This window comes from Rhinatrema bivittatum, chromosome 5 (assembly GCF_901001135.1).
Source record: "Rhinatrema bivittatum chromosome 5, aRhiBiv1.1, whole genome shotgun sequence".
Classification (NCBI taxonomy): Eukaryota; Metazoa; Chordata; class Amphibia; order Gymnophiona; family Rhinatrematidae; genus Rhinatrema; species Rhinatrema bivittatum.
The window spans coordinates 170,289,827-170,309,714 of record NC_042619.1 but is presented as its reverse complement, the minus strand read 5'-3'; the positions used below and the strand labels follow the sequence as shown (position 1 = coordinate 170,309,714).

Below are 19,888 nucleotides of genomic sequence, written 5' to 3'. Positions count from 1 at the left end.
TCCACGATATCCAGAACACAGGTAAACATACATCATAAAAATCAAAACATATTTAAAACAAGACAAAACAAAAGCCGCTGGGGAACAATGGCCCATGGCCAGGCAAATGAAACATAGAAATGACGGCAGAAGAAGACCAAACGGCCCATCCAGTCTGCCCAGCAAGCTACGCAGTTTATCCATTTTTTTTTTTTTTAATCTTCCCCCCCCCCCCCCCCCCCCCCCCCCTTTTTCTCCCTCCCACCCGTCACTATTGGCTTCCAGCACCCTCCGGCCCCCAATTCCCTTCCACCCCTCCACCAATGCAGAGAGCAGCGCCGTATCCGCATCCCAGTGAACATCCAGCTCAATCCGGGGTAGCAACCGCTGCAACAAGTGGCCACACCCCTGCCCCATACTCTTACCCACCTCTGTTTTGTTTGTTTTGGTTTTTTGTTTTTTTTTTGAGATGGCAGCCCTCCATCCTTCCGCTCCGTGAAGGTGGAACACAAACCACTGGCCACTGGCATCCCGCTCCGTGAATGCCTCTGTGGCTACTGCTGCTCCGTGCAGTGTTTTGCTGCCTGAAGGTGGAACACCAACTACTGGCCACTGGCATCCCGCTCCGTGAATGCCTCTGTGGCTACTGCCGCTCCGTGCAGTGTTTTACTGCCTCCTCTATATTTACGCCCGCTAGACTTGATGGATCCACAGTGTTTATCCCACGCCCCTTTGAAGTCTTCCACAGTTTTAGACTTCACCACTTCCTCCGGAAGGGCATTCCAGGCATCCACCACCCTTTCCGTGAAGAAATACTTCCTGACCTTGGTTCTTAGTCTTCCTCCCTGGAGCCTCAGCTCGTGACCTCTGGTTCTGCTGATTTTTTTCCTACGGAAAAGGTTTGTCGTTGTCTTTGGATCATTAAAGTTTTACAAGCCTTGGGGCTTGTAAACGATGATGTAAATGATGATTATAGTTTATCCCACGCAGACCACAGTTAATAATTAAGCCTCTCTCTGATGATTGAAAAGACTGAGTTATTTTTTTGAATGATGACAGAGATACCTTGGCTCTTAATTTCTCAGGACTTGAGATCTACAGAGTATAGGGCCTGCAGTGGAGAAGGCTCTATTGTGTGTTTTTCAGGTATGCAGTTCAGACATAGGTACATCTAGAAGATATTTTCCCATAGAACAAAGGACTTGAGGAGGTCTGTAAATCCTTAACAGGGTGATAAACTGAGGAGCATCTCTACTCAGAGCCTTATAATTCAGCATCCCTACTCAGGGCCTTGTGACTCAAAACTGTTTTAAATTTAATGTGTGTTTGGATGGCTAGCCAGTGTATGGAAGCGAAAAATAGGGGTGATATGCTCTCACATTGAACCTCCTGTTAGGATTCTGACAGCATTTTGGATGATTTGTTATGCTTTTATAGTAATAACTGATGGCCAAAATATGCAACGTTACAATAATTGATATAGATCCCCAAGGCTTGTAACACGGATTCGAAGCCATCATAAGGTAGGTATGGCTTTGTAAAAGGCAGAGTTTAAAGAATGCTTTCTTGGCAGTATTTTTAATTTGAACTTGTATTGAGTGGGAAGAATCAAAAGTAACACCTAAATTTTGTGCTTCATGAGAGATTGGAAGCTAAGTATTCTCAAACTGAAACAAGGGAGGCGCTTTGGTAGAAAGAAAGTGGTCTAAGATGAAAATCTCTGTCTTAGTAACATTGAGAGAGAGTTTATTTTAGAAGTGGCAAACTCTGGTCCTTGAGAGCTCAAACAAGCCAGGTTTTCAGGCTATCCAAAATTAATATGCAGGGCGATAGATCTGCATACAATGGCAGATGAAATTTAATGTGTGTAAGTGTAAGGTGATGCATAGAGGGAAAAATAACCCATGCTATAGTTACACAATGTTAGGTTCCATATTAGGAGCTACCACCCAAGAAAGAGATCTAGGTGTCATAGTGGATAACACATTGAAATCGTCGGCTCAGTGTGCTGCGGCAGTCAAAGCAAACAGAATGTTGGGAATTATTAGAAAGAGAATGGTAAATAAAACGGAGAATGTCATAATGCCTCTGTATCGTTCCATGGTGAGACCGCACCTTGAATACTGTGTACAATTCTGGTCGCCGCATCTCAAAAAAGAAATAGTTGCGATGTTGAAGGTATAGAGAAGGGCGACCAAAATGATAAAGGGAATGGAACAACTCCCCTGTGAGGAAAGACTAAAGAGGTTAGGACTTTTCAGCTTGGAGAAGAGACTGCTGAGGGGGGATATGATAGAGGTATTTAAAATCATGAGAGGTCTAGAATGGGTTAATGTGAATCGGTTATTTACTCTTTTGGATAGAAGAAAGACTAGGGGGCACTCTATGAAGTTAGCATGAGGCACATTTAAAACTAATCGGAGAAAGTTCTTTTTTACTCAACGCACAATTAAACTCTGGAACTTATTGCCAGAGGATGTGGTTAGTGCAGTTAGTATAGCTGTGTTTAAAAAAGGATTGGATAAGTTCTTGGAGGAGAAGTCCATTACCTGCTATTAATTAAGTTGACTTAGAAAATAGACACTGCTATTACTAGCAACAGTAGCATGGAATAGACTTAGTGTTTGTTTGGGTTCTTGCCAGGTTCTTATGGCCTGGATTGGCCACTGTTGGAAACAGGATGCTGGGCTTGATGGACCCTTGGTCTGACCCAGTATGGCATGTTCTTATTTTCTTATGTTCTTAGTGCATGCAAATCTCTGTCATGCATATTCATTGTGGATATCCTGAAAACCTGGCCTGTTTGTTGCTGTTGAGGAAGACTGAAATTGGCCACCCCTAGTCTATTTAAAGAGAGCCAACTTTTCAGGTGAAACAAAACATAACTTTGATTAAAAAAAAAAAATCATCAAAGGTAGATGACCAAGGGATAGAAATATAAAAACTAAACTGAATGTTGTCCGTATACAAATGATATTTTACATTTAAATTAGCAAGGATGTTGCACATTGGTGCCATGTAAATGTTGAATAAAAATGCTGAAAGAGAAGGATCTTGAGGGACACTAACATTTAATGAAAATAGGATGGAATAAGTTAAATATTTTGAGTGTGGTTTGTCAGTGATAAATGAAACCATTGAAGAATGGAAGAAGAGATACTCTAACTGGAAAGGCAAAAAAGCAGAATGCAGTGAAATGTCAAGGAGCACCAAGATGCATCTTGTCCCTGTATCAAGACCGTGTCGGAATACATCTGAACAGGAAAGCATCAAGGTGAAGGGTGAAAGCCAAACTGGTACATATCCAGAATATAAGGTGGTAGAGGGCCAAATGAGTAACAGAATTCAAAAATATGAGTTAAGCACAGAGAATCCTCTAGATGTGAGGGTAAGATTTGCAGTATTGCATGAGGAATGGGCAGAGCAGATTGGCCTTCTGTACTTTCTCTGTATATTTTTCTGTTTTATTTTTCTATTAGTTATGCCCAGATTAATATAGAACTTGCGCTCTGATTTCTTTGGTAAACGCAGGTAGCAGCAAGTCTAGAATGAATACTCATATGCCACTGTATTAAAAACTGGCCAGCTGTTGAAAAATGAGTTATGTTGAGGTTTTAACAATATCTATTTTACATTTAATGTTTGTTTATTTATTTATTTATTTATTTATATACCGATAGCCGTTTGCACATCGTATCGGTTTCCAGTAAACTAAAACTTTTTGACAGTGTCATTAAACTTTAGGCACTGCCATGTTATTAATTATAATGTAATATAACTGCTTGTGACCCATGGTTTAGCATAGGTGTAACTGACTTTTTATGCTGTGTCTATCATGTACAAATATGGTGGTTAATATTATTGCTGTTTCATGCCCCGAGTGCAGGTTGTGATAAGGTGTGCTACCATTGTTTTAAATACGGAAAATAAATGGTATGTGTGAAATTGCAGTAGAAAGTTCCCTTGCTACTGTTCATCCACCCCTTTTTTTTTTTTTTCCCTCCCTAATCACAGCACATAATATTTCTATGCTGTTCCTGTCCTGCCTACGCCATCCTCCAAATTTGCCAGTGCTGGAGGAAATACTATACCCTGTTTCCTGCAGTATGGAAGAGCCTTAATCAATTTTGCTGGACTTTCATTTGAAATTGCAATTTCTCTGCATTGCTTTTTTTATTCTTCTCCAGCAATTCTTTATTTCCTCAAACTAGATTTTTGCCCATTTGAGTATTTGGTCTCTTATTCCAGACTACTGTGGCTCTCTTCATTCTTTTCACTTTCTCTCTGTTTATTGGATTACCTTACTCTGTAGCTGTGTGAAATATAGTATTTTGGGAAACCATTCTGTGCAACAGGGGTATATAATGTTGAATTGTACTATATCTTCTAGGTTGATATACTCGAGGATCCTGTTATTCAGAATGTGATCGTGCTGCAGACAGTTCTTCAGGAAGTGAGAAGCCGCAGTGCACCAGTTTACAAGAGAATTAAAGATGTGATTAGCAAGTCTGAGAAACATTTCTATACTTTCACCAATGAGCATCATAGGTAACCAAGATTAGAAAATAAATATAATATCCATCTGTTTGAAAAGTTGCATGCCAATAGTACAAAAGCCAGCGCAAAATGTAGAGGACATAATAGTATTGAATGCCTAAATATCATGAGCTCATATTGTCATGGTGTCAGCAAAAAGGACAGTGGTGATTTGGCTTCCGGTATTCATCAATAATTGTATCGGAGGGATTTTGTTAAATCTGTTGCCATTCCGTGCTGAAAAGAGATGTTTTTCCCAGACAGATTAAGTCAGGGCCAGTGGGTTATGCACCTCTACCAGCAGATGGAGACTGAGCAAAGCTGATGTCACAGTATATATACTCCTGCAGTGACATCAGCCTGCCAGTATTCTCCGTCTCCAGCAGATGGTGGACGTGCATCTCCCTACTGGGGATTGCTTCAAATTTTAGAAGGAGAAATAAAAGGAGTTTTAATTTGCCTCGCTCTCCTGCGGTGATACCAAATGATCCCTCCCCTAGTTGAGAATTCCTGAGGTGATTTCTGTGTTCCCTCAGATGAGTGCCTTGGTCCAGTAGCTGGTTTTTCAGCCAGCGTGGACTTAACTGTTTAAAACAGCTGAAAGGCAGCGGGTGCAGGAAGCCAAGAACAGCTGTGATGATATATTCCCTCTCCCTCCGCAGCTGGACCATCTCTGTACTCAGCCAGGTAAGGCTGAGCTCAGGTAAAGTTTAAAAAAAAAAAAAGGGGGGGGGTAAAAGACAGATATTTGTAAGGCTTTCCCCTGCCATCTTTTCAGCTCCCCTGTGCTTCCCATGTAGTGCACTACCTGGATGAACCAACTGCATGGAAAGTCTAGAAGAGCGTGAAAAAAAAGACTGCCATCAGTCACCTGCTCTGATATTCCTGGGAACACAGTCTCAACCACAATAAAAAGAATTGTGATCATGCATCGGATTCTCAGTTTGCCTGACCTGTTTGTGGAATAATCCACACAGATCTCTCCATACTGTGATATGGTGGAGTTGATTTAAAATTTCCCAGGAAAACATGGAGGCAGCAGCCAGCCAATAGAGTTAGGAATACTTGATTTCAAAGTACACAGATTCCTCAAATAACTGGTGTTCGTTATGCAAGGAGATCAGAATCAGATCTTATAGGGCAGTAACTTTTAAAACAGGTAATTCAGCTCTGCATTTGGTGTAAACATTCAGAGGTTAATTTTCAAAATCCCAGTGTTTAGTCTTGCGGATTCTTTGAATCTGCATACTCTGCAAGCATATTTTCAAAAGGAACCACCTTGCAGTTTTCCTTTGAAATTAGGGTCCAGCTAGTACTGCTGGTACTCCTGTACCTGTAGATATTGAACTTGTGTACAATAGGTGCAGTGTTGCCACTGAAATATGTGCAAGGATTTCAAAATGAAATCCTCATTTCCCTCTACGTACCAGGATCAGTCCAGACAGTGGGTTATCTCCCCCTTCCAGCAAATGGAGTCAGAACTTTGAAGGATGCTTCCTTATAAGGTAGTGCACCCTTTCCTAATCCTCAGTATTCTCTTGACTCCAGCAGATGACAGTGGTGGCTTTCGTTCCCCACTGAGATGACTAGAAAGCTATTTTAGGAATTTTCTCTATTTTTCTCAGCTTTCCTTTCTTTTGGATGGGTCAAGTCTAATTTAAAAAAAATCTTTTGAATTTCTGAGGGAATTTATTTGGAGAGCTTTCCTGTAGCCTCCGCTCCTGTTTTAGTGGGAGCGTTCTATAGCTTGCAGGCAGTACTATTTGCAGCTCTCCCCACCCCTTTCATCTCTGTTGTCGGGGTAAGTTTGCTTTTATTTCCTTTTGACAGGTTATTTCCTCTCTTCCTCTCTCCGGGGTGCAAGTCGGTGGTGCCGACCTCTCCCCCTGTGGATGCTATCCGACCTGCTGCCCCTGAGACGTCGTTTTCCTCTGGGTAGCCGGCACAGAGAGGCGTTATTCCTCTGTGCCTCTATCTGTGGGTCGCTGAGGGATAGAGAGAGAGCAGGACTGAAGCGGAGGCTATTACCCGCTTCTTACAGCCACGAACCAGGTGAGCGTGAGGAAGAACAGGCTGAAGCGGAGGTTTTTCCCGCTTCCCGCAGCTTTAAACCTACCTGTTTCTCGCGTTAAAATCAGCTGGTTCCCTCGCGGCTCCGTCGGGGATCGCCATGCCTCATTCGTCCATGTGCTGTGCTTGTGGAGAGCCCGGGTTGAGGCTCTCCCACGAGGGGATTTGCACAGCTTGCCTCCCTGGTGGGGAGGGACTTTCTCAACCGCCGAGCTGCTCTGGTTCTCGTCTTCTGGTGCGCCTCGATGCTCAGGGGCCGGCCCCGATCCTGCTGACCGCGGGAACGGTGGCCATTTTGTCTCCAGACTCTGCTGCTCCGGCGCTAACAGGAGAAGAGCAGGACACTCCTTTTTCATCTCAGCCGTCGGTTTTGACACCCGTTCCACCTCTGGAGCTTTTTCCTCCGTCAGGGGATCTTCCCACTCTTCCTCCATCGGGGCCACCTCTGTTTTCCACGGATTTTGTTCTCCTGCTTCACAATGCTTACCTGGCCAGGATGGGCCAGCACCAGGAATTTCTGGCGGGACCTCCTCCTCCTAAGGTACCCAGAATGGCTGATTCCACTGAAGTCTTGGGAAGTGCCCAGACCGTGGGGCGTGCCCAGTGGTCCCGGGACCAGGGGTACCTCCAACCACCTCAAGTGCTCCGAGGGTCCATTTGGTACACCCCTCTGCGGTGGGGGGTGGGGGGGGTGTCTGTTCCTCAGCAGGACCCGGATCTGGATGAACCTTCAACTACGACTCCATTGGAAGGGGATGATCCTAGAGTCCTGCGGATCTTCCAGAGGGATGAGCTGGACCCCCTCATTCCACACATCCTACAGGAATTGGACATTGAGGCCCCTCAGGACCCGCCTGAGCCTAATCCACCAGCAAAGAAAGGAGACCCCCTTCTGGCTGGTCTACGTCCGCCGTGTAGGTCCTTTCCTTCTCATACCCACGTTCCTTCAACTGTTATCCAGGGAATGGGATTCTCCGGAGACCTCCCTCAAGGTCGGCAGAGCCATGGATAAGCTATAGCCTCTCCCGGATGATTTCCTGGAGCTTCTTAAGGGATCCCAAAGTAGATTCTGCAGTCTCAGCAGTGACGAAAAGAACTACCATTCCAGTAACAGGTGGTGCAGCCTTGCAAGATCTTCAAGATCGAAAGCTGGAGGTTTATCTTAACAGAGTTTTCGAGGTGTCCGCCCTGGGGGTCTGGGTGGCAATTTGTAGTTCCTTCGCTCAGGTTGGAGGCCTCTGCTGGCTTCAACAGCTGCTCAGCTCCCAGGAGTTGCCTCCTGAGGAAGTACTTCAGGCAGACCACCTGGAGGCCGTCATAGCATATGAAGCAGACGCTCTATAAGACATTGAGAGTATTGGCCAGATCTATGGTTTCTACAGTCTCGGCTAGATGCCTCCTCTGGCTTTGCAACTGGTCGGTGGATTCTTCTTCCAAGTCACAGCTGGGATCCCTACCCTTCAAGGGGCAAGCTACTATTTGGGGAGGATCTGGACGAGATTATAAAGTCCCTCGGAGAGAATAAGGTACACAAACTGCCAGAGGATCGCCCTCGTTCTTCTAGGTCGTTTAATTCCACTAGAAGCCGATTCAGGAATCAACGTTGTTTCCACCAGGCAAGGACTGCAGCTCCTTGTCAGCCGTCCTCTCGATCTCAATCCTGGACTCAGTCCTTTCATGCCTGAAGACAGCCCTGCTCTGATCCGGCCCAGGGGACGTCCTCCAAGTCTTCACAATGAAGCTATGCCAGCCCACTCCCCGATCCCCAGGATAGGGGGGCGTCTCTCCCTTTTTCTACGAGGAGTGGGTCAACATCACGTCAGATCAGTGGGTCCTGGATAGTCTAAGACACGGCTATGCGTTAGAATTTGCTCGGCCGCTAAGAGACAGGTTCCTCTTCTCTCCATGTGGCCCAGTCCAGAAACAACTCAGTCCGGCAGACACTTGACAGGCTTCTGGCTCTTGGAGCGATTCGTCCGGTCCCCCCCCCCCCCCAACTGGAAGTAGGCCGGGGACATTATTCGGTATACTTCGTAGTCCCCAAGAAGGAAGGTTCCTTCCGCCCGATCTTGGATCTCAAGATGGTCAACAGGGCCCTCAAGATTCCCCACTTTTGGATGGAAACCTTGCGCTCCGTGATAGCGGCGGTACACTCCGGAGAATTTTTGGCCTCCCTGGATCTGACGGAAGCTTATCTACACATTCCTATCCTCCAAGCGCATCAGCGTTTTCTGTGATTCAAGATTCTGGGACAGCATTTCCAGTTTCAGGCTCTACCGTTTGGTCTTGTGACCGCTCCTCGAACCTTCACGAAGGTGATGATAGTAGTAGCCGCCGCTCTCCGGAGGGAGGGAGTCTTGGTGCACCCATACCTGGACTGCTGGCTCATTCGGGGCAAAGTCCTCAGCCCAGTACCACCGGGCGGTCGACAAGGTGTTGACGCTTCTTCACTCCCTCGGTTGGGTGGTCAACTTCGCCAAGAGCAGCCTTTCTCCATCTCAGTCTCTGGACTTCCTGGGGGCACATTTCGACACAGCGCTGGGCAAGGTGTCTCTGCCCCCGGACAGGGCTCATACACTCATAGCTCAGATACAGCGATTAATCGGTCTTTCACTTCCAACGGTGTGGGATTACCTCCAGATCCTGGGATCCATGGCTTCCACCATCGATCTGGTCCCCTGGGCATTTGCACATATGTGTCCCTTACAGCGCACCTTGTTCTCCTGCTGGAAGCCGGTGTCTCGGGACTTCCAAGCCATCCTTTCTCTCCCTCAGGGAGCCAAGGACAGTCTCTTGGGGTGGTTCAACCTGTCTTATCTTCTCCAGGGTGTTCCTTTGGACATCCCGAAATGGGTAATCGTCATGACTCATCTCTACCAGGGACCGAGCTTTTTCTACAGCAGGTCCATCCATCTGGAACAACCTCCCCTCAGAACTCAGAATGGAACCGTGCCTAACTACATTTAAAAAAAAACTCAAAACTTGGCTCTTCTTACAAGCCTTCCCTGATCCATCAAACTTTCACTAGATAACTACTCAGCTTTTGAATATGGAACTTCGCCCCGCCAATATTCACCTCATTTACTAGTTTGGACATATCACAATGTACTTAATTTAATACCTTCTTAAGGCTTCTCTTTTTCCAGCTGAACCAGCTTCCAAGTTCAAGGTCCTTGTTATTATGTAACTTTTTGCTTCTCTGCTCTTGTCTCTTACCACAAAATTTGCTCCTTATGTTATGTTACGTTATACTGATCTACCCCTGTTCGATGTAAACCGACCTGATATGGTATTCAACCTTGAAGGTCGGTATAGAAAAATGTTAAATAAATAAATAAATAAATGACGGACGCCAGTCTCTCTGGCTGGGGAGCGGTGTGTCAGATGAGTTCTGCGCAAGGGAAGTGGACGCTGTCCCAAGCAACTTGACCGATCAATCGCTTGGAGACCAGAGAAGTGCTTCTGGCATTGAAATGCTTCCTACCTCTCGTCCATCATCACGCAGTCCGAATACTCTCAGACAATGCTACCACTGTGGCCTACATCAATCACCAAGGAGGCACGAGGAGCCGGCATGTCTCTCGGAAGACAGACAGGTTGATGGCGTGGGCGGAGACTCACCTCTCCCGCCTAGCGGCTTCCCATATCGCAGGCATAGACAATGTTCAAACCGACTTTCTCAGTCGTCAACATCTAGATCCCGGAGAGTGGGAACTCTCAGAGGAGGCGGCGAATCTCCTGTTCCACAGATGGGGAACCCCTATCTGGACCTCATGGCAACCTCAGCTCAATTCTTCAGTTGCAGAAGAGAGTATGGCGCAGAGGGAGTGGATGCCTTAGTCCTCCCCTGGCCCCGTCACGTTCTCTTCTACGAGTTTCCCTCTTAGCTTCTGGTGGGTAAGGTACTCCGAAGAATAGAGTCCCACCAGGGCCCGGTAATTCTGGTGGCGCTGGAATGGCCCTGTCGCCTGTGGTTTGCAGACTTGATCAACCTCGCAGTGGACACACCTTTTTGTCTGGGTCACCTTCCACGCTTGCTGCGTCAGGGTCCGGTATCTTTTGCCCAGGCCGATCGCTTCTGTCTTGCGGCCTGGCTTTTGAGAGGCGCCGGCTGAGATGGTGTGGATACCCAGAGGCCGTTATCTCGACCCTCCTCAAGGCTAGAAAGACATTACCTCCATCTCCTATATCAGGGTATGGAAGGTTTTTGAGAACTGGTGTGCCTCCATACCTGTGTCGCCACGGACCGCCTCATTGGCTCAGATCCTATCTTTTCTTCAACAGGGACTGGACAAGGGTCTGGCCTACAACTCACTGAGAGTGCAAGTCTTTGCCCTAGGCTCTCTACTTCATCATCCTCTCACCCGGATATCATCCAAGTCCTCAGGGGGGTGAAGCACGTGAAACCCCCGGTCCACGCTCTTTATCCTTCGTGGAGTCTCAATCTCATTTTCCGAATCTTGGTTGGGCCACCTTTTGAATCCATGCGTTCTGCGACCCTCAAGGATATCACTCTCAAGACGGTTTTCCTGGTAGCTATCTGTTCTGCCTGCAGAATCTCTGAGCTTCAAGCACTCTCTTGCAAAGAGCCCTATCTTTGTTTTACGGATTCAGGAGTTTCCTTGCGCACTATGCCTGCTTTTCTGCCCAAGGTGATTTCCGAGTTCCACTTGAATCAGACGATAGAGCTTCCGTCTTTCTCAGCGGACGCATCGGCGGATCTACGCAAGCTAGATGTCAAGCGTATCCTCATTCGCTATCTGGAAGTCACTAATGATTTTCGCTTGTCTGACTATCTTTTTGTTCTCTGGCATGGTCCGAAGAAGGGGGGCCAAGGCGTCGAAAACTACCATTGCTCGCTGGCTGAAGGAGGCAATCTCTGTGGCCTACATTGGAGTGGGTCAACAACCTCTGGCGGGTGTCTTTTCGAGCTCAGGCTGCTTCCTGGGCAGAGATGCAATCGGTCTCATTCCAGGAGATTTGTCGAGCTGCAACTTGGAAATCGTTACATACCTTTTGCTCGTCATTATCGTCTACACATATAGGCTCCTTTGGCTCTAGAGTCATTCGAGTAGGGTTTTCCGGGGCCCACCCTACATAGGGAAGCTTTGGTACATCCCACTGTCTGGACTGATCCTGGTACGTACAGGGAAAAGAAAATTATTCCTTACCTGCTAATTTTCATTCCTGTAGTACCAAGGATCAGTCTTGACGCCCTCCCTGACTGTTTTATTGGGTTTGGGATTGCCTGTCTGCTCAAAATGCTTCAGCGCCTTTTTTCCTTTGGCTGATTAATGGTTCACTCTGCAAGTTTTGTTGTTTGACACTGTTTTGTGCCCATTGCACACTGTTATTTGTTACTTAATTCTATTGTTCTTGATCCATCCTGGTTTTCCTCTTTTTGCTTTGATATACTCCATACTGAGGATTAGTAGAGAATGCACTACCTTATAAGGAAGCATCCTTCAAAGTTCTATCTGACTCCATCTGCTGGAAGGGGGAGATAACCCACTGTCTGGACTGATCCTTGGTACTACAGGAACGAAAATTAGCAGGTAAGGAAGAATTTTCTTGTGTTGCTTTTCAGCCCAACCCTTTTTCAGAACAAATAAAATTACTCCCTCTCTCACAACATAAGTAGTCTTACTTGTAAAGGGGGAGGGCATTTTTCAGCTACTGATTTTTACCTAGATAACTGCTTAGTCAGTTGGGTAAATTCTTTTGAAAATTCATTGATATGAGTGAATGATCCCCCAACTCATACCCATAAGTGATTTTTTTGTATGGTGGCCATGCTGTCAGTAATGAGAATCTGTTATCTCAATACAGAATCAAGGATTGAGCAATTGCAACTACTACCATTTTTAGTACACCATTTTTGTGTCCATCCGCCCCCCCCCCATTCTCACCAAACCTTTTTATGGGGGATTTAGAAGGCAGTAGGAAAATAACTGCAGTCAGGTTAAAAAATATCTTGTTTTTGTCTGGCTTGCCTTCCTTCATGTCTGAGCTTCCAGTTCAATTGGAATCTGCCACAGTTTGGCTCACTACTATGTGTGATAGGGTGTGGGGGAGGGGTCTAAAGTTGAGTTGTCATGGGCTTTATTTATGACCACCAGGGTTTTTTTTCCCCCAATTAATCTCCATTCCACTCCCCCAGTTATTGCAATGGAAATTTTCAATAGGGGCCCTGCTCCCTTTGAAACCTGGCACATGAACCCTATGAACCCTACCTGTAGATATTGTTATTGTGCAGTGGCTGGTCCCTGTGGGTAGGGAAGTGACTGGATGCCACTTCTGTAGCTCTTCTAGCCTGCCTACCCGATGACAGAATTTAGTTTCAGCAACCAGACTGTGACTGGACCATTGGGTCTGTCTCAATATTTTCTGTATCTAGATTCTATGTAACACATAGAAGTTAACTAGCAGAGCAATTTTGTTTCTCTTTCATCCAGCTAAACCAGTCCAGAAATATGGCTTATACTCCCCTACCAACAGGTGAAGACCAAGAACAGGTTTGCTGATGCTGCCCCTTATAGGGTCCTGTGCTGCCTCAGCCTACCAGTATTCTGTCTCCAGCAGATGGTAGAGCTATTTCCTGTACTGCTACCTGATGTAGGCTGAGGGAAAAGGACATGTAAACTGGAGGCTACACTTGGGCAGCAGTTTTAAGGATTGATCCTCTATTGGGTGGTGTCAGAGGGCTTTCCCAGCTGACAAGGAGAGGCTTTTTGGATTCTTCAGCTGGCAGAGTCTTGGATGTGGTCCCACTTTTTCCCTGATAACTCTGCCTTACCTCATCTCCTGTTGGATGGAAGTGGGTGGAAGCCTTAGAATTTTGTTTTATTTGGAGCGTTGTGCACTGTCAAGTTATAAAAGAAGAATTTCTTGAGGTGGGAAATGCAGAGTACCTCCAGCGGTGGCAGTATTGCTCTGTGGCAGCGAGAGAATAGTTAGTGGAGGAGGAGACATTTGATGTCCTGGTCTTCAGCTGGGTAAGTGTCCAGGAAGGGGTCTCATGGCAATGTTGATGGATCATAAACATGGCAGTTTATGCTCCACCTGTGAAGCACACCAGTCAGGAGCATGGAGCTCTTTCCGTATGCCGGCAGTGCAGGGAGGTGAGGACTGGAGCCAAAGCCAAGGGTCTTCGGCTCCATGGACTTTGTCTGCAGTAGCTTTTTCTTTGGTTCCTGCCAGTGTACTGCCTGTAGCTACAGCAGACATTTTGAAGCCATATGGAGCTAATAGCATCATTTTGGGCCAGCCAGTGTTAAATCCTCCTTTCTTCTTGGGGAGTGTTTCTCCGGAGGAACTACTCATCTCTTGCTGTGGTATGCTTCATGTATATGGATTTTTTAAAGTTGCTCTAGCAAACCTTTATATAGAGTCAGAGTGCTGGAATTTCCTTCTCCCTGGCTGAAAAAAGGGGATTCCTTGAGATCACTTCGAAAGAAGTCTAGGGAGGAGGAGAGGAAACTGGAAAAAGGGCACTCTAAAGGTTCCTGTAAGGGGGGACTGAGAGTGCTGTGAAGGATGAGTTGAAGGAGGGTGAATACTCCTCCAGGAAGGATGATTCACCAATGGTCCTGTTTTGTTTAGGAAAGAAGTGGTGACCACCTTGATTATTTGGTCACTGGATTTTGAAGATTATGGAAGCCAAGCCAGAGAATGAAAAGTGAGGAGGATCCCATTATGGTGGGGTCTAAAGAAGTTTCCCAGGGCCTTTCCTTTCCACAAGGCAATATGGTATCTGGTCTCCACAGAGTGGAAGCATCCAGAAATAATTTTTAAAGTAAGACTGCAAAGTTGTAGCCTCTTTAGATAAGGAGAGAGAAATTGAGGAACCCAAGGGTGAATGCAAGTTGAAGGAGGTGCAGGTCTTAGGGATGTACAGGACCATAAGATTGAGTTTATGCTAAAACAGGCCTTTGATGCCTGTGGACTGGCGCGTCAAGCAGCTGTCTGCAGTGGGATTATGGCCAGATCATGCCTCTGTCTCAGTGTTTCCAGGAAAGTCTAGGAGAATGATCCAGAATGGAATTAGAGGCAGTGGCTCAGGTGGAGCAAGACACAGCATTCTTATTTGATGCTTCTTATGACTTTATACAGGCAGCAGTATGCACTATGGCTTCTGTAGTGGCCATGCAACATTTACTGTGGCTGAAGAATTGGTCAGCAGATGCTCCCTCCAAAACTAGACTGTCTAAGCTTTCTTTTGCAGGGTGGCTTTTAGTTGAGGAGGATTTAGAAAAAATGGTTTCCTAGCGTGTAGCCAGATGGACTCAGGACCAAGGGGTTATGCTCCCCTGCCAGCAGATGGAGACAGAGTAAGGCTGCAAAGCTGATGTCACTGTACATATACCCCTGCTGTGACCTCAGCCCACCAGTAGTTTCTGTCTCCAGCAGATGGTGAATGTACCTCTCCCTATGGGGATTGCTGTACTTTTTGGAAGGAGAAATTCTACATTCTAAATTGGAAAAAATTGAGCCCCTCTCTCCTGCGGTGATACCTAAAGTTCCCTCCCCCAGTTGAGAATTCCTGAGGTAATTTCCAAGATCCCTCAGAAGTGTGCCTTGGTCTGGTAGCTGGTTCCCGGTGTGGACTTTGATGCTTAGACAGGTGAAAGGCAGCAGGTACAGGAAGTCGAGTGCAGTGGTGATGGCCAAAGCCCAGGGACATTGGTCAGAAGAAGAGGCCCTCTGAAACATCAATCAACTGGAATCCTGGGAAGTCAGATTGGCGTGTTTACAGTTCAGCCACAGACTCTAGGGTCAAGCAGTCCTCGTGATGTCTGACAACGCAACAATGATAGCCTACATCAATCGCCAGGGAGGAGCCAAGAGCCAGCAGTTGTCGCAGGAGATTGACTTCCATTATGGAGTGGGCAGAAGTACATATACAGATGATCTCGGCCTCCCACAACATCAGAGCAGACTTTTTAAGCAGGGAGAGTCTAGATCCAAGAGTGGGGGTTGTCTAGCAAAGCGTTTCAACTGATAGTAGATTGCTGGGGCCTCCCATCAACCGCCCTGCTGGCCGCATCTCAAAACATGAAGGTTCCTCGATTTCTTCAGTCACATAAGATATCCATGGTCCCTGGAAATCAATGCTCTCGTCCAGATCTGGCCAGAAGACAAGTTGCTATATGCCTTCCTTCCATGGCCCTGCTGGGCAGGATCATTCACAGAATCAAACACCACAGGGGACTAATCCTACTAGTAGCTCCAGATTGGCCCAGGCATCCATTGTATGCCGTCATGCGGAGACTCCTGGTCGAAAACCCCCTGCACCTCCCACCGCACAGGGGGGACCTGTTGCAGCAGGGACCGGTCCTTCACAAGGATCTGACTCGATTTCTGTCTTAAGGTCTGGCCCTTGAGAGGGCTCGCCTGATGAAGAGAGGATATTCTCTGGTGGTAATTGTCGCATTACTCCACACTCGGAAGTTTCCCACATCCCTAGCATATGTGCGGGTCTGGAGAGTATTTGAGGCCTGGTGCGAAGAATGCGGTGTCCTCCCTCAGACAGTCAAAATCCCACTTATTCTGGAATTTTTGCAGGAAGTCTTGAATAAATGTTTGGCCCTTAATTCCTTGTAGGTGCAGGTAACAGCTCTCTCTTGTTTCAGTTGTGAGGTGAATGGGGCCTCCCTGTTGGCTCATCCTGACGTGACCCATTTTCTGAAGGGAGTGAAGCACCTTCGATCTCCCTTAAGGTTGCTAGTTCCCTTGTGGAATCTTAATTTAGTACTGGATTTTTTGGCAGGTCCTTCATGTTGACTGCTGGCACAGTCTTTCCTTGTGTTTATTGATTTTTTTTTTAAAACTGTGTTTCTGGTGGCTGAATGTTTGGCAAGTTGCATCTCTGAACTGCAGGTATTGTCGTGCCGTGTGCCGTTCCTCCAGATGACTCCAGGGGCGTTACAGCTATGTATTTTTCTATCTTTGCCCAAGGAGTTTCATTTGAATCAGTCCATTTTGTTGCCATCCCTAGATAAACTCCAGGACGTGGAAGAATATCGTCTCCTCCGTCATTTGGATGTCAAGAGACTTCTAGTGTGGTATCTGGAAGCATCAGAGCCGGTCCAAAAGACGGACCACCTTTTTGACCTTCACGGAGGAAGGAAGCAGGGTGAACCAGCATCGCGGGCTACCATAGCTCACTGGATTAATGAGGTGGTCATGGGAGCCTATGTGGAGGCTGGAAAACCATTACCTTCTCAGGTTAGAGCTCATTCCACTAGGGTTCAGGTGGTCTCATGGGCAGAAGGTAGACTGCTGTCTCCCGTCAATATCTGCTGAGCAGTGACGTGGTCGTTCTTGCACACCACCTCCAGGTTTTATCCCCTGGACGTACAGGCCCGAGAGGAAGGTCCAATAAAACAAATCGGAAGGTGATCCCACGTAGCCAAGGCAAAAACAACAAAGGGACACCCTTATGCCGTGGAAAGAATTTTTAGGGCTCTGTAACAGATTATATTAATAAAAATTCTTTCCATGGCATTAGGGTGTCCCTTTGTTGCTTTTGCCAGGCCCGAGAGAATGCAGCCTTTACATGGGTGGTCTTGACTGGATCATGGGCAGCCAATTGGGAGTAGCTTTTGTACATTCCGTTGGTCCTGAGTCCATCTGGCTACCTGCTAGGAAATAGAGAAATTACCTGATAATTTTGTTTTCCTTAGTGTAGACAGATGGACTCAGCTTCCCGCCCTCTTCTGCCAAAGAACTATGCTACAGGTTCTTCCGTGGAGTCTGCCTCGAATCCAAGGGATTATGGGTAAATGTTCATCTAGTCCCTAATTAGGGTACCTATATTCTTACTGGAGTAAATCGGTTATTTACTCTTTCGGATAGTAGAAGGACTAGGGGACACTCCATGAAGTTAGCATGGGGCACATTTAAAACTAATCGGAGAAAGTTCTTTTTTACTCAACGCACAATTAAACTCTGGAATTTGTTGCCAGAGAATGTGGTTCGTGCAGTTAGTATAGCTGTGTTTAAAAAAGGATTGGATAAGTTCTTGGAGGAGAAGTCCATTACCTGCTATTAAGTTCACTTAGAGAATAGCCACTGCCATTAGCAATGGTTACATGGAATAGACTTAGTTTTTGGGTACTTGCCAGGTTCTTATGGCCTGGATTGGCCACTGTTGGAAACAGGATGCTGGGCTTGATGGACCCTTGGTCTGACCCAGTATGGCATTTTCTTATGTTCTTATGTTCTTAGTTGAGTACAGTTACGGTTATCCATTTTTAATCATATTTTTAATCAAGTTCTTTCACTAGTATGTCCACAGTGGCTTTTGAAGACAATACTGGAGGGCTGAGGTCATGGCAGGGGTATATCTAGGGTGACATCAGCTTTGCAGGCTTACTCCGTCTCCATCTGCTGGCAGGGGAGCATAACCCATTGGTCCTGAGTCCATCTGTCTACACTAAGGAAATGAAAATTATCAGGTAAGTAACTTCTCCATTCTGTATGGAAGGGAATTCTGTGCTCTGCAGTACCGCAGAATTTCCCCTGGAGTAATATTCATAAATGATCTGGAACAGGGACTGAGGAGTAAAGTGACCAAATTTGCAGATGACACAAAACTCTTCAGATTTGTTAAAACCACAGTGAATTGAGAGAAACTGCAGGAGGACTTTTTGAGACTAGGAGACTGAGCAACTGAATGGCAGATGAAATTTCATCTGGAAAAGTGCTAAGTGCTGCCAGTAGGGAAAAATAATCCCAACTACGTGTACACGATGCTGGGTTCTGCACTGGAAGTCACTACCCAGAAAAAGTACCTTATAGTCTTTGTGGAGCAATACATTTCAATCCTCTGCTCAGTGTGGGGCTCGGTGAAAAAAGCAAATAGAATATCAGAAATAATCAGAAAAGGAATGTAAAATATCACGGAAAATACAGTATATTGCCTCTGTATCAAGCCATGATGTGGCCGCACCTTGAGTATTATGCGTAGTTCTGGTTACTCCATCTCAAGAAAGACACAGTGGAACTAGAAAAGGTACAGAGGAGAGTGACTAATTGAAAATGGGATGGAACATCTCTCCTATGATGAGATGCTACACATGCTAAGGCTCTTCAGCTTGGAAAAGACAGCTGAGGTCTTAATAGAAGTTTATAAAATCATGAGTGGGGTGGAACAGGTAAATAAGATAATTTACCCCTTCAAATAATATTATAACAAGGGGGATACTCCATGAAACTAACATCCAACAGATTGGCGCACTATCAAGATGTGGAATCTGTTGCCAGCCTAGCATAGTGGGGGTTTAAAAGAGGTTTGGACAAGTTCCTGGGTGATAAATCTGTAATACATTGTTAGCCAGATATCCTAAAGACATCTGTTGCTGTCCTTGGGAATGAATAGCAGGAATTAGATCTACTTTATGGTATCTACTAGGAGCTTGCAAACTGGATTGGTCATGAAGATACAGGATGTTGGGCTCAGTAGACCTTGGTCTGTCCCAGCATGGCAGTTCTTACGTTTTTATAAACTGTGATTGACAGTGGGAGATGGGATGGGAACAGTATAGGAAAAAAATGTACCTTCTAACAAACAGGCCGATACAGTACAGTGCGCTCTGGTGGAGCGCACTGTTAACCCGCATTTGGACGCACGTTTTCGACGCGCTAGCTTTACCCCTTATTCAGTAAGGGGTAATAGCACGTCGAAAAAGCGCGTCCACCCCCCCCCCCTAAACTAATAGCGCCCGCAACGTGCAAATGCATGTTGATGGCCCTATTAGTTATTCCTGCGCGATACAGAAAGTAAAATGTACAGAAAGTAAAATGTACAGAAATTAACGCCTGCCGCGGAAGTACACAGAAAAGCAGTAAAAACTGCTTTTCTGTACACCCTCCAACTTAATATCATGGCGATATTAAGTCGGAGGCCCCAAAGATAAAAAAATTAAAATTAAAAATTGGCCTGCGGGTCAGAAGACGGACGCTCAATTATGCCAGCGTCCATTTTCCGAACCCGTGGCTGTCAGTGGGTTTGAGAACTGATGCCGGCAAAATTGAGCATCGGCTGTCAAACCTGCTGACAGCCGCCGCTCCTGTCAAAAAAGAGGCGCTAGGGACGTGCTAGTGTTCCTAGCGCCTCCTTTTACCGCGGGCCCTAATTTGCATAGGCCACCCTCCTGAATCCTCTCGCCCAGGAGAGCGGCCTGTGCGCGTGCCGGGAGAGCGGGTGCTCACCCGCTCTCCCGTGCGTTTTTCTGAATCGGCCTGAAAGTGTTGATGAAAATGAACTATTCAAGTATATTTCTTATGTACTAAAAACAAA

General features: G+C 46.2%; 1 protein-coding gene across 1 annotated transcript in view; it reads left to right on the top strand.

Annotated features, from left to right (window-relative positions):
- The window catches only part of DIS3 (DIS3 homolog, exosome endoribonuclease and 3'-5' exoribonuclease), a 165,079-nt gene that overhangs the window by 17,470 nt on the left and 127,721 nt on the right, over positions 1-19,888 (top strand). Inside the window, exon 2 of the mRNA XM_029603017.1 lies at positions 4,370-4,527. Coding sequence (XP_029458877.1) covers positions 4,370-4,527 — 158 coding nt within the window. The remainder of the gene's footprint in view (positions 1-4,369; positions 4,528-19,888) is intronic.